The sequence below is a fragment of the Emydura macquarii genome, unplaced genomic scaffold (genome assembly GCF_026122565.2).
Source record: "Emydura macquarii macquarii isolate MOO-44397 ecotype Brisbane River unplaced genomic scaffold, CSIRO-AGI_Emac_v2 contig_1043, whole genome shotgun sequence".
In the NCBI taxonomy this organism is placed as follows: domain Eukaryota; kingdom Metazoa; phylum Chordata; order Testudines; family Chelidae; genus Emydura; species Emydura macquarii.
This window is the reverse complement of record NW_027131180.1, coordinates 19,103,810-19,116,891: the sequence shown is the minus strand read 5'-3', so window position 1 is coordinate 19,116,891 and position 13,082 is coordinate 19,103,810. Positions and strand designations below refer to the sequence as shown.

Below are 13,082 nucleotides of genomic sequence, written 5' to 3'. Positions count from 1 at the left end.
GCCAGACAAAAGCAGGAGTGGGCTGGGGCTTTCTGGAGAAGCTATGCATGTCAAGGTCTGCACCATGGGATAGGAGTAGTTCAGGTTAATATCCTTTTTCTCTTAAGCTTTGCCCCTACTGCTAAACAAATGATACTTTGTTTTAATAAGGTTGTTTGGTCACAAGCTCCTGAAGGCAAGAATCATAGATGCTCGAACTCAGGTTAATGAGTGTTGATACAGAGAGTATTCATAACTCAGCTACTGGTCTAAGAATGGGAGAATTGCAAAATTCCACATCAGGACAGGTAAAGACACAAGACTTAACACTTGAGGAGGCATGTTCAGAGATCACAAATGAGACAAAGGTGCAGCTCACCCTATAATTAACACAGTTTTTAAATTGATTCAGTTAAATGGATACAACGTTAAGTTAGAATAACTCAGATGTAAACAAATTTTTAGAAGTGTCCACACACAGGAGTTTGTACCAGTCTACAACGGTCTTTTAAATCTATTTAGTTAAACTGAAGGAAGTTTCTTAGCTTCCCAGATTCTGAACACAAGATCACATTTCCAAAAAAACCCACTACTGACTTGCCAAGCCACCATGAGCTGGTCCAATTCATCCTACAGTGGTCAACAGAGGACAAGTATATTTGCACAGTAATTTCAACGACTGATATTTCTGCACTGGTCCTCCGCTGTTATCTTTTTGCAAGTAAGTGGTATTTAAAATGAAGAACTGGGAGTCAGGGGAAAGCAGGGTTTCAAAGGCCCATAAAGAAATGCAAATAATTACAGGTCTATGAAGCCCTTGGATATCATGGACCCTGCATTTCATGCTCTGGCATCTTTAATGGGTTGGTTGAAGGGTAAACTAACTTTCTGTCAAATTAGAGTGCGGTTGTTAAGCTCCACTAATTGTGTGTGTGTGTTACACATCTGTTCGTACTTTTACTACTAATCTGGTGTTTAGTTGAAGCAAAAAAGTAGGTTGTGACCTGGAGACTGAACCACCATTTCTCTGAACATTTTGACTAGTTAGACCAATGACTTCACAGCATATACCTTGCTGATAGAAGGAAGAACAGGAAGTTTAGAGGAGCTGCAATAGCATGCAAAGGTGGTTAAATAAAATAAAAACACTGCTGACAGAGCAGGACATTTCTTGTATGGATAGAAGTACAGTTTGCTTTTGAGGAGGTGAGATGATAAAATTTTTGTATGCAGCATACACAACTGCATAGCTGACTAACATGGATGCAACTGGGTAAAGCAGAGCTGCCCCAGGCCTTACGCTGTTGTAAGCTAGCAGATATTTTACAGATATAACATGGTTGTAGCATGGAGAGGGATGACAGAAATGAATGTTGACAATTGTAGAGTCTTCTCTCATGTTACAAATGTCACTAAATGAGACCAAAAAGCAGCTCTATACACTTATCCTTTCCAAGAAAAATAACTATTGCAATGATAAAGGAGGTTGATTAGCACTACACAAACATATTTTGCATTTTAAACTAAAAGGAAATAAATATTAAAATTAAATACTTTTAGATGTGTTTTGCTTCCAAAAATATTTTTATTTCCGTATCTTCCACTCAGTCAGTTTGCATACTGCATACCATTTTACATATTAAAATTAAATTTAAGAATATATGCACATCTTGTTTTGTTCCAGATCCAATATTTGAATATTAATACATATAAAAGCCAGCAAGACCTGTACAGAATAGATACAGAAACTAAACATTTCCATGCCCCATTACAAACCCACAGATATTAAAATCCAAAGTAATTCATTTCCTTTGTGTTAGTTTGTACTATTGAAGTTGTGTGGTTGTGTTTGTGTGTGTGTGTGTGTGTGTGTGTGTGTGTGTGTGTGTGTGTTTTTTTTTTAAAGGCATCTTCATTGTCTGTTCCATGGGGAAGATTCAGTAACCCGTAAATTTATAAGAGTCATTGCTGAAAATATGAGGTTCTGCTCTTCCACAAATATGGAATACAAATTTGTGTTTATCAAGCTATTATTCATGAAAAAGTTACTGCATCTTGGCAATACATTCACATAGTGCTTGAGAAGATGGTGTGCTAATGGAGCTTTATGTTTTCAAGCAATAACATTTTCTGAACAGTTTATACGTTCTTCCACCTAGAGCCCACCATTATAAGCCACGATTTATACTGTGTAAAGCATTTTAAAAGCTTCTGTACTTACTTAACACTGTAACACTGAAAGTGACTATCTGGATACTGTGGCTGATATGGCTCTTGACCCAACACTGTTCCAAACCACCAAGCATCATCAATAATGGATCGGAATCTATCAGCTGTAAGAAAAAAACATTTTCCCCACTCAGATGTATATTTTGGCGAACAGAAGTTTTTAATTATGGTTTTGTTTTGTTTTTTGTGGGAGGATTGAATCACTGGGGAGGAAACTAATAAATAGACTTTAAAAAAAAAAAAAAAAAAAAAAACACACAACGAGAGTCCTGTAGCACCTTAAAGACTAACAAATTCCTGCGGGCATAAGCTTTCGTGGACTGCAACCCACTTCATGCATCTGACGAAGTGGGTTGCAGCCCACGAAAGCTTATACCCGCAGGAATTTGTTAGTCTTTAAGGTGCTACAGCACTCTCGTTGGTTTTGCTGTACACAGACTAACACGGCTACCCCTCTGGAACTTTTCAATAAATAGACTAAGACTCAGACTTTTAAGGTCAGGAAGGACCATCATGATCATCTAGTCTGACCTCCAACAGCATATTTTGGTTTAAAATTATAAATATCTACTTTAAAAATAGACAGATAAAAGAAAAACCATTTACTACACAAAGTAATGTACATTATTGTTCACAACAACTCTACATACACTAGCTTGCAAATAAGATGCTAATTTATGTTTCAATGTAGAAAGCATGCATCACTAAAGGTGCTGAGTATTCTACAATATATTAAGAACTTGTAGGACTTCAACCATAATGACGCAAAGGCCTGAAAGAACAGATAAGCTTTAACACTATGAACTGAAGGCCAGACCCTGGCTCTAGTGTTCTAAGGAGTTTAGGAGGCAATGAACTCCATTTCATAGTCTAGGTCTCTCCATTAATGTCTAACTCCAGCATCAGGTGTTCAAATCTCTAGAAACTGTTTACAAAAGGGTCTCAGCTGATCTCAAGGGCAATAGTGGATCATTTGATGGTGGAGGGCTGCTGGAAGTCTCTGTGGCAAGACTCAAGCCACACAGCCTTTTAAAATCCAAGTCAACACACTGAATTGTATGTACCTACCATTCTCAGAAGCTAGCCATTATGGAAAACTTTTGTATTCTAAAACTATATTGCCAGACACTTGAAAGGTGAAGACTTACAAGCTTGCCAAATCCTTTGTCGTGCTTCATCATAAAACTGACGCAATACAAGAAAGTCAATGACATCTGGCATATCATGGTATCTAGATAAAAAATAAAATTAGCTTTCATTTGTGTGCCATGTTCTATTATGCTATATTGCCTAGAGAAATAAAACTAATGAATAGCTCTTTTACAAAAAGGGATGTTAGCAAGCATATGCAAGCAAGAGAAACATACTTGAGAGAAAACGATTTGTCTGAAAGTTTTCCAGTAGCATGGTCTATAAAGGCAAGCTTGAGGCAACACAGCGTAGGAGGACCAATTTCATATCGTATCCCAACTATTTTTACCAATTCTTGATCCTATAACAAATTTAAAAAAAAATCCATTAAGCTTCAGCCCTACGCTATAGACACAATCTCTAGTTTAGTTTTATTACACAAAATAACAACCGTTTTAGCACCCAAAAGCCAATATTGTTAAATATTGTATGTGAGGTTTTATGTGGAGATAATTAAATCCTTACATCGAGTCTGTGCTCTTTTTAAAACTCAAGATTTATGTTTTTATTGTGGTGAAGTCCAGACTTCCCATGGGTGATTTTGAAGATTACTTTGATAACTGAAGAAAGCTTTCTTCAGTCTTTACTTTGGAAGGAAAACATTAATGGGAAGTTACATCGCTGAGTCCTCACCAGTTATATTTATACAGAGAATTTAAAATGCTAATGTAAACTGTTAACACACATTACCAGTATTGAACAGGTATCAATTTCAATATATTCTTACCCTAAGGACCATTTTTCTCCATGGTTCCTTGTGGGGGTTTAGTTCATAAATATCATTTTTTCTGACTGCTTCAATATAAGCTTCATGACCTTGTCGAAAATATATTATCTGTAAAAATAAAAACCCAGTGAACATTTATTTATTTGAAACACTAAAGTACATATTTTTCTATATTTAGTGCCAGTTGCTATGTTAACTTTTAGATAATCTAAAATTTTATAGCACTTTTTGATAAAAAAGCTCTCACCTCATCACCCATTTGGGGAACAAAAGGAGATTTTCGAAGTGCTGTGTCAGTTATCCAAACAGGAGGATGGTAGTCATACAGCAGGTCTACGTTTACTGGCTGTGTGGGAGTATTATTCTGCACATTCTGATAAACAGGACAGTTATTCATTAGAAATTACATTCTTGGTACAGTGTCACAAAAACTTATCCAAGAATTTCTTGTGAAGTCTACACAATTTAATACCACGAAATAATAATAAATTAAGCTGTACCGAAGATCTTAAGACCAAAATTCTCCTATAGCTCACATTTTGGTACTCAAGTTTGGTATTCTGGTTCTCCCTATATTTGCAGTTCTTCCACAGTCGTCATTAAGTATGACAATCATGTTTCGAACTACCATGCAGCTCTGAAAGAAATGTGCCCTAAGCTGTTTTTCGCCACTTTAGATTTTGCCAAGGAATTCAGGGTAAAATTCACCCCTGTGCAGAGGGCCAGCATAAGGCCTACACCATTTAATACCTGTGATGTTTTGAAGATTTAAGTTATTCAAATGAATGATTCACAGCAGTTTGGTATAGGGCTGAAGTTCTAACTAGTTATTTTCTTTAACGTATTAAAAAAAGTTATCATCCCTAATCAACAGCATGTTGAACCATCTGATGTTTGACTAAAGAATGTGACTTCACTTCAGATGCAGAATTTGCCATGGTTATTCTAGGCCTGCTGAATTACTGTAGTGCATTCATTCTATGTGAGGAAATATCTTCAGAAGATTCAGAAAGCGAAGCTAGTGCAGAATGCAACAACTCATCTATTAAGCAGTATATCATGCAGACGGCACATTACACCAGTTTTTATTGGCCTTTAGTAGCTGTGAATAAGTTTCCAGGGAGTTTAAAGTGTTGGTTCTAACCAATAAAGCTTCAAATGGTTTGGGAACTGGTTACCAAGGAAGTCACATCTCCCCTTCAACATAATACTGCTACAACTGTGACCAGTGGAGATGCCAGAGTTGGAGTCCTCTGAATTTAAAATAAAGACCCCCTGTAGGAGAACCAAGTTGCAGAATCACAGTTCTCCCAAACCTAGATTCGTTGGCTTTCTGGGCATGCTGCAAAGTCCAACTTTTCTAATAGACAGTGAGAAACAGAGACAGGCTTATGAGTGGATCAGATTGATATGGAAAGGTTTGTGTTGAGGATATTAAATGGCAGCTCAATTAATTTGTTTAAAAAAAAATTTTTTTTTTTTAATCAAAAACTGTTTTAAAACTCAGAAAAGCACCAACAGTATTCTAAAATCTAAACAAATGAAGTCCTTAAACATATGCATCCCTGCTTTTGTATTAAAAGCCGCTATAGAAGTGGTAAAGGATAAGAAAAACTGTTTAGGACCCCATAAGAGTAAGGAGGCTTGACTTACATGTTGGAAGGTAAAGTCCATAGAATTTAATTAGACTATGGAATGCTCGTGGGAGAGGGGAATTTTTGAAAAGGGGAAAGAGCCCAAGGTTAACTCTAAGACAACTGTTAGTAATATCACAAACACATTGCCTAATATGGAGGCAATGTATACAAACTCCACAGACTTCCAGGTACAAGAGGTTTAAAATCTAAAAAGAGTTATCTATGAAGAATTAAGTGAAAAGAAGGAATTAACTATATAATACCTCTTCCTGATTTTTTGGTTTGGGCTTTTTCCTTCTTTTTCTTCTCTTTGGAGGAGAAGATTTCTCTGCTGATACTTCATCTTCTGAAGTACTACAATACCGGATAGTTTTGCGTCGAGATGTTCGTACAGGAGGCTGGAGATTTATCCCTGCATCAGCTATCCAGTCAGAATATCTATTCGAAGAGTCACTGTTCATGGGGAAAATAATGAAAACAAAAATGGAATTTAGATATCCAAACTGCTGACAACTAGTTAAGAATGTTAAGTGAATCTAATAATATTTGTAGATGTAAAGTTCCCTTTCCACTGTCCTGATCTTCAATGATTTTGGAGGTTGTCAAGAGGAATAGAGGAAGGTTTTTTTAGTTGTTGCGATAGACTATATTTCAAAAGAACTTCCAATTTCTTCACTTTGGCTAACATTTTAACTTACCGCACTAATTCTTCAGTCACTAGCATGTAACTATGACATTTTTGTCCTTACAGAAATTCTGTACAGCATTTACTATGTTTCTTTACTGTATTTCAGAAGCAGGATTCCAATAAATAGGAACATCCTGTCTATTCACAGTCAACAGAAGATATATCTTTTATAAATTTCTTATTTCAGTGGAAGTTTAAAAACAAAACACTTTCCTCTTCTAAAAGATATTCTAATCTTATCTTATTTTTAGACAAGGTTCCAACCAAAAACAGCTACAAACTTGGCCTGGACAGTACTCCTTGAGGATGAGAATGGTTTCAATAAAATTGTGTTTGATTTACCAAAATTTGAGAACCAGAATATGGCACACTAAATATATGCACATTTTTATTAAGCTTATAGGCAGACTAATATATGTAGTGCATATTCTGTGCAGCTAATTAAATTCATGCTTTTGCAGACAAGTCTGCTGATACCAAACATTCATAATTTTAAAACTACAGATTTCACCAACGCCTAGAAATCAAACCAATTTAGAAGAAGTTTGGATTAGTAGTTTTAATGTTAAAAAGAAACAGTTACTTACTGTAACTGATTCTTTGAAATCTGATGCAGACTTGTATTCCAAGTAGGTGTGAAGGAGCACCAGAGCTGGAGACTTTTGCCTAACAGTATCCATAAAAGGGCAGCACTTGCATCTCATGACTGTAATCCCTGCTTTGGGTATATAAGGCAGTGCTGCCCCGACCCCCTCAGTTCCATTGCACTGAAAGCCCAGGGAAAGATTCCAATAGAGGCGGTGGGTCATGGAGTATATGTCCACATCACAAAGAACCACAGTTACAGCAAGTAACCATTTCTTCTTTGATTAGATGCAGACATATATTCCAAGTAGGTGACTATCAAGCATCCAGAGGACCATCCAGAAGTGGGGCTCAGAATCTACCCCAGCAAGGATCACAGGACTGCTCTTCCAAGTTTAGCATCCACTCTGGAAGAAGCAACGATCGCATAATGGTCCATAAATGTATGCATGGATGACCATGTGGCCGCCCGACAAATGTCCAATATGAAATGTCATTGAGGAATGCCACCAACATTGCCAGTGCTCTTATCGAATGCCCCCGTACCTGCTGAGAAGGTGCAGCCAACGCTATCTCAGATGCAGTTTTGATGCAAGAGGTTAGCCATCTACAGATGGTCTGCTCAGAGACCGATTGTCCCTTCATACAATCCGCATGTGATATGAACAGGTGAGGTGAAGCCCAAAATTGTTAAGTCCTGTTCAGATGGAAGGCTAGGCAGCATCTAATGTCTAGCATACGGAGGTGTTACTTTTCTGTGGAAGGATGTGGTTGGGGAAAAATACAGGAAAATACATGACCTGATTCAAATGAAACTGAGAGACCACCTTGGATACAAACTTCGGGTATGGCCAAAGCGTAACCTTGTCCCTGAAGAACTGTGACGAAATGTGTATCCCTTGGCACACGTTATGTGGGGACTGACACCAAAGCAAGGACTGCAGGACTGGGGAAGGAAGGCAAACCAACCTGTCTAGAGAATGCAGGGCAGGGCAGTAAACCATCCTGTGACGGATCTGAAGAGAATGAAGGGGTAACCTGGCAAGATGGACTACATGGCTACATGCACACACGACCCAACAGGCCCAAGCACACGCTGATTGTCATGGATAGTTGTGACTGCAAACTGAGACAGCTAGTGAATCCTCAGGAAGCGATCACTCAGCAGGAACACCCTTGATTTCATGGAATAGGGCCCCAATTAACTATCCACTGAATGGGAGCAAAGGTTGACTTCATGGTGTTTAGAATGAGTCCCAAATGGTTGAGTTAAGTGTAGCATAGGGTCAACGTGGAGGAGAACCTCCTCTGGAGCCGCCCTTTAGCAACCAGTTGTCAGGGTAGGGGAAGATATGGATTCCCTTCCTCCAGAGGTACACCATGACCAACTGCCATGCATTTGGTGTAGACCTGGGGGACAAAAGAGCACCCAGATGGGTTAACTCCACTGAAAATGGCGGTTTCCTGCCATGAAGCGAAGATACTTCCTATGACTCAGCAGAATGACCCCATGGAAGTAGGCATCTTGAAGACCCAGAGCAGAAAACCAGCCTTTCTGAGACAAAAAGCACGAAGGATAACAGATAGAATGACCACGCAGAACCTCATGTATCTGATTAATTTGTTGAGTCCACGGAGATAGAGAATGGGCCCTATATCTTGCCCTTGGATTTTGGAATCAGGAAATACCAGGAGTAGAACCTGCAACTGTGGTGTTCTTGCAGAACCTCCTCCATTTCTCCCAATAGTATCTGAGGGCTGACCAGCATTTCATGAGATGGGTCCCTGAAGAGGGACAGGGAAGGGGAGTGGGCATGGAGAAGAACTGGTTGGTGTAACCCGATCTGACAGTGCATAGGACCCAACTATCAAACATTATTGAGACCCAGGCATTGTAAAAGCAGGACAGCCTGTCCCCAAAGGAATGGGGTGGATGACAAGGGAGGAAGAACAACTGGAACAGTGCTCTGTACCAATGAATAAAAATAGGCATTTAGCAGGTTCCAAAGGCGGGTGTGCAGAACTACCAGGCCTGAGCTCAAGTGCTTCCTCTTGTGAGACCTATCCCTCCCCTCCTGGGATAGTTTTGCTGTCTCGGAAAGAAGGGCTGCACAAAAGAGTGTTGTGGCCTGTATGTAACGGTGTCTCTGCACGGGTAGCATATACACCCCCAGCAACCTTAAGGTAGCCCTCGAATCCTTAAAGGAATGCAGGGTTTCATCAGTCTTGTACAAAAACAAGGTCTCACCACTGAATAGCAAGTCCTCTATAGCTTGCTGGACCATTCAGTGCAATCACCAAGTTCTGGAACCAGGAAGCCCTCCTCATAGTAATTGCCAAGGCCAACGCCCAGGCCAAAGTATTGGCCACATCAAGGGCAGATTGCAATGACTTTTTACCACCAAGCAGCCCTTAGCAACAAACACCCGAAATTCATCCTGGGAAGACTTGGGCAACTATTCCTTAAATTTGGCCACAGCTGACCAACTGAGGAAGTCATATTTGGCCAGCAGAGCTTGCTGGCTCGCAATCCTCATCTGCAGTGACAGGAAGTGTGTATCTTCCTGGCTAGAAGATCTAAGTGCTTCGAGTTTCTATCCTTGGGGGAAGACTTGAATCTTGATCACTAGGGAGTTCAGGGCCAGATGGGAATAAAACCCTTCATATCCTTGTACCGGCACAAAATAGCTCTTCTCCAACCACTTGGCCACCAGCAGTACCTAGGCGGGTGCACCCCAAAGACCACCTGCAGGCTTCAGGAGTGCCTCATTAATCAAGAGGGCCAATCTCCGAGGGATGGAGAGCTGAAGAATGTCCATGAATGTATGGGTATTCTCTTGGAGAAACTCTGCCTGAATACCAGGGATGAGGCCACCCAACATAACAGATGCTAGTATACCATTAAATCCTCAGGGAAGTGGAGGATGAACTGGCAACACTGCATCGGTATAGGGATGAGGCTGCTGGCTGGACTACCGTCAGATCTTGCTCCTGTGGCAGTGTCTCCAGATGAGGAAATTCTAGCTGCTCCAAGCAATGGGGAACTGCAGGCATCTGGACTTGAGACTGGTCCACATCCCCCAGTGCCACACAAGCAAGGGATCTCACTCTTGACTTCAACAACAAGTGAGACCTCCAGGAGCAAGGGGCTTCCCACTGGGCCCAACGCAGCCACTGGTATGAGCAAGCAATTGGTGGCCGATAGGTGCTGGGCCAGGGGCTCCATCCTGGCCTCGAGACGCATGCCAACTTTGGTAGCCACAGTGGTCCACCTGCGGCCTCTGGACTTCCTCAGGTGAACTGGAGGAGGATGAGGAGCCTAACTCTGAAGCATAGGAGTCCTGGGACCTAGGGGACATGAGAAGGGCAACTCCAGAGGGAGTCAATGGGCGATCTGATTCATTTGTAGCCAAGAACAAGGTCAGGATAGGAGCCCCAGATATAGTCAAAACCACCAGTGCCAAAAAGGTTGGTGCCTCAGGCAATGGTGGTCCCAGCGCAAACAACAGCACCAGGCTGCCCAGGTGCCTTGATGCTGAGGGCAGTGACAGCCTCCACAGAACTATCTGTGGTGTTGATTGCATCAGTGCCAAGGAAGGGCCCAATACTGAAGAACCTTTTATTGTCTCTGGTACCATGTCCATACCAAGCCCTGGAAGGAGTGCTTCATGGTGCAGCGCCGAAACTTCAGCAGCACACTCCAGCTGAGGGGCTACTGCAGGTGACAGCCTCATGAAGTCTTGGACCAGCAGCGAGGACAGGACCAAAAGACAGAATAGGTCCGCCAGAGCCTGGTATATCGATATCACTGACACTGTCAGTACTGGCATCATTCCCATCTGTACCGGCCTCAACGGCCGGAAACAAAGGTACGGGGTGTCTGCCCTTCCCCTCCTGTCCCCCGAAGGAGTGTAAAAAGCACCCATGCTGCACGCCGGAGCTGGCACCTTGCTGGTCCATGCTCTTCTTAAGCAATGCAGAAGAGTCGCTCTGGGACCTGAAGCGTTTTCTTTATGTGACCTCTTCTTTGGCACTGATGATGGAGATTGACTCCTGCACCCCTTCAGAGAGGTCCCTGCCCTGGAATGGGAGGCAGCAGCACTTTCCGAGCTGGAAGATGATCTGCGGCCCAAGGAAGGCCTCAGTACCTGGTGTGATACAGCGAAGGCAGAAGGCTGTAGGAAAGTGATTGAAGGCAGATATATAAGCCTCAGAATGCTCCGGGCTCTGTTCCCTGCAGTCTAGCTGAGGATCGTTAGGGGGCAATTAGGAGCAGCTGGGGGCAATTAGGGACCAGCCAGGTGCTCCATAAAAACCCTCCGCCCCAAAGAGACAGAGCACAAGCAGGAGGAGTAGGAGTGCCGTGCTGTGGAGCGGAGCAAATTGGATTGGATTGGATTGAAGTGGAGTGCTGGTTTAAAGTGGAGGAGCAGAGCAGAGTGCAGAGGCCTGTGGACAAACAAAGGTATCCGGCTCAAGGAGCCAGAAGGAGGGGGAGAATTAGCCCAGGGGAAGACAGTGCAGCTGGAAACACAGTGCCAGCAGCACATAGCTGCCTCTCATAGGGCCCCTGGGCTGGGACCCGGAGGAGCAGGTGGGTCTGGGTCCCTACCCCCCTCCTTAGGGAAGACGGTGTGACTGGACACGCCCTGGCCCACTAGAGACAGTACAAGCGTGGGACCCACTAGAGGGGAGCTGCCAGCTGCCACACGGGTCAGACCTCATGGCCTGCTCAAGCAGATGCTGCTTAAGATGAAAGGTCCTACGGCACCTAAGTCCTTTTCTCAAAGGATCTGCAGATCAAACAGTGCTCCTTAAGATGGGTTTTGCCAAGGCAGAGCAAGCACCATGTGTGGGGGTCACTGTTAGGAATCACCACTCAACACAAAGGGCAATGCTTGAACCCCGGTGAGGATATCACTGGGGAGCACTATACTATATATCATAACTAACACTACTATTAACTATATATAGGAAAAAACTAGGCTAAGAAATAAATTGCAAGGTTGTGAAGCAACAACCACATAGAGCTCCGATTACAGCCAACGAGTGGTGAGAAGGAACTGAGCAGGGTCAGGGCAGCACCACCTCATAGCCAAAGAATGACTTACAGGTATGAGGTTCAAGTACCGCCCCCGATACTGCTAGGCAAAAGCCTCTGGCTCTGACGCATGACACGTGCACACACCTACTTGGAATACACATTTGCATCTACTCGAAGAACTGAGGTTCTTAGAGATGCCCCCCCCCCCCCCACCCCGTGGGTGTACCACTTAAGGTGTCAGTGCGTTCCAGCGCTATTAATCGGAGATTTTCAGCAACAGTGGGGTTGCACATGCGCATTGGTTGTCTCGTGGTGCTGTTGGCACTTCATTTCTCTCTCACGCACCCCGATCCTCTCAGTTTCTTCTCTATTGTAGAGTTCATAGTGCGAACTCCAAAGTAGAGGGGAAGAGGGTGGGTAGTGGAGTACCACCAAGGGGACACATCTCAAAGGACCTCAGTTACTGCACAGGGTGAGTAACCTACTCTTCTTCGAGTGATGTCCCTGTGGGTGCTCCACTTCAGGTGACTGTAAACTAGTGCCCCACTATGGACGGGAGGGGCTTTGGAGTAGTTTGAGTGATCAAGGATAACACTATGGAGCCTAACAGTATCTAAGCCTGAGCTCTGAGTGATTATGTAATGTTTTGTGAATGTGTGTTCAGAGGCCAAGGTCGCAGTGATGTCCAGGAGTGGTACATTATTCAAAAGAGCAACTGAAGTTATTATTGATCTCTTAGAATGGATTCTGATCCTCAATGGAAGTTGTATTTTCTTTTGCTGGTAGCATAAGTGAATACAGCTAGAGATCTATTTAGAAAGTCTCTGTGTGGATATAATGGCACCTTTAGACTGTTCCTTCGTGGAGATGAAGAGTCTTGGAGATTTACAGAAAGGTTTAGTTCTGTCCAGGTTGAATACTAGTGCTCGTTTGACATCTAGTATATGTAGGATGGCATCTTCTTTACTCCCATGTGGTTTGGGGTAGAATATAGGAAGATGA

General features: G+C 42.5%; 1 protein-coding gene across 1 annotated transcript in view; it reads right to left on the bottom strand.

Annotated features, from left to right (window-relative positions):
• The window catches only part of LOC137151039 (bromodomain and WD repeat-containing protein 1-like), a 106,413-nt gene that overhangs the window by 53,760 nt on the left and 39,571 nt on the right, over nt 1–13,082 (bottom strand). Inside the window, exons 20-25 of the mRNA XM_067545236.1 lie at nt 6,027–6,216; nt 4,374–4,499; nt 4,127–4,234; nt 3,576–3,700; nt 3,357–3,439; nt 2,201–2,312 (exon numbers count right to left, since the gene is read on the bottom strand). Of these exons, the coding sequence (XP_067401337.1) occupies nt 2,201–2,312; nt 3,357–3,439; nt 3,576–3,700; nt 4,127–4,234; nt 4,374–4,499; nt 6,027–6,216 (744 nt within the window). The remainder of the gene's footprint in view (nt 1–2,200; nt 2,313–3,356; nt 3,440–3,575; nt 3,701–4,126; nt 4,235–4,373; nt 4,500–6,026; nt 6,217–13,082) is intronic.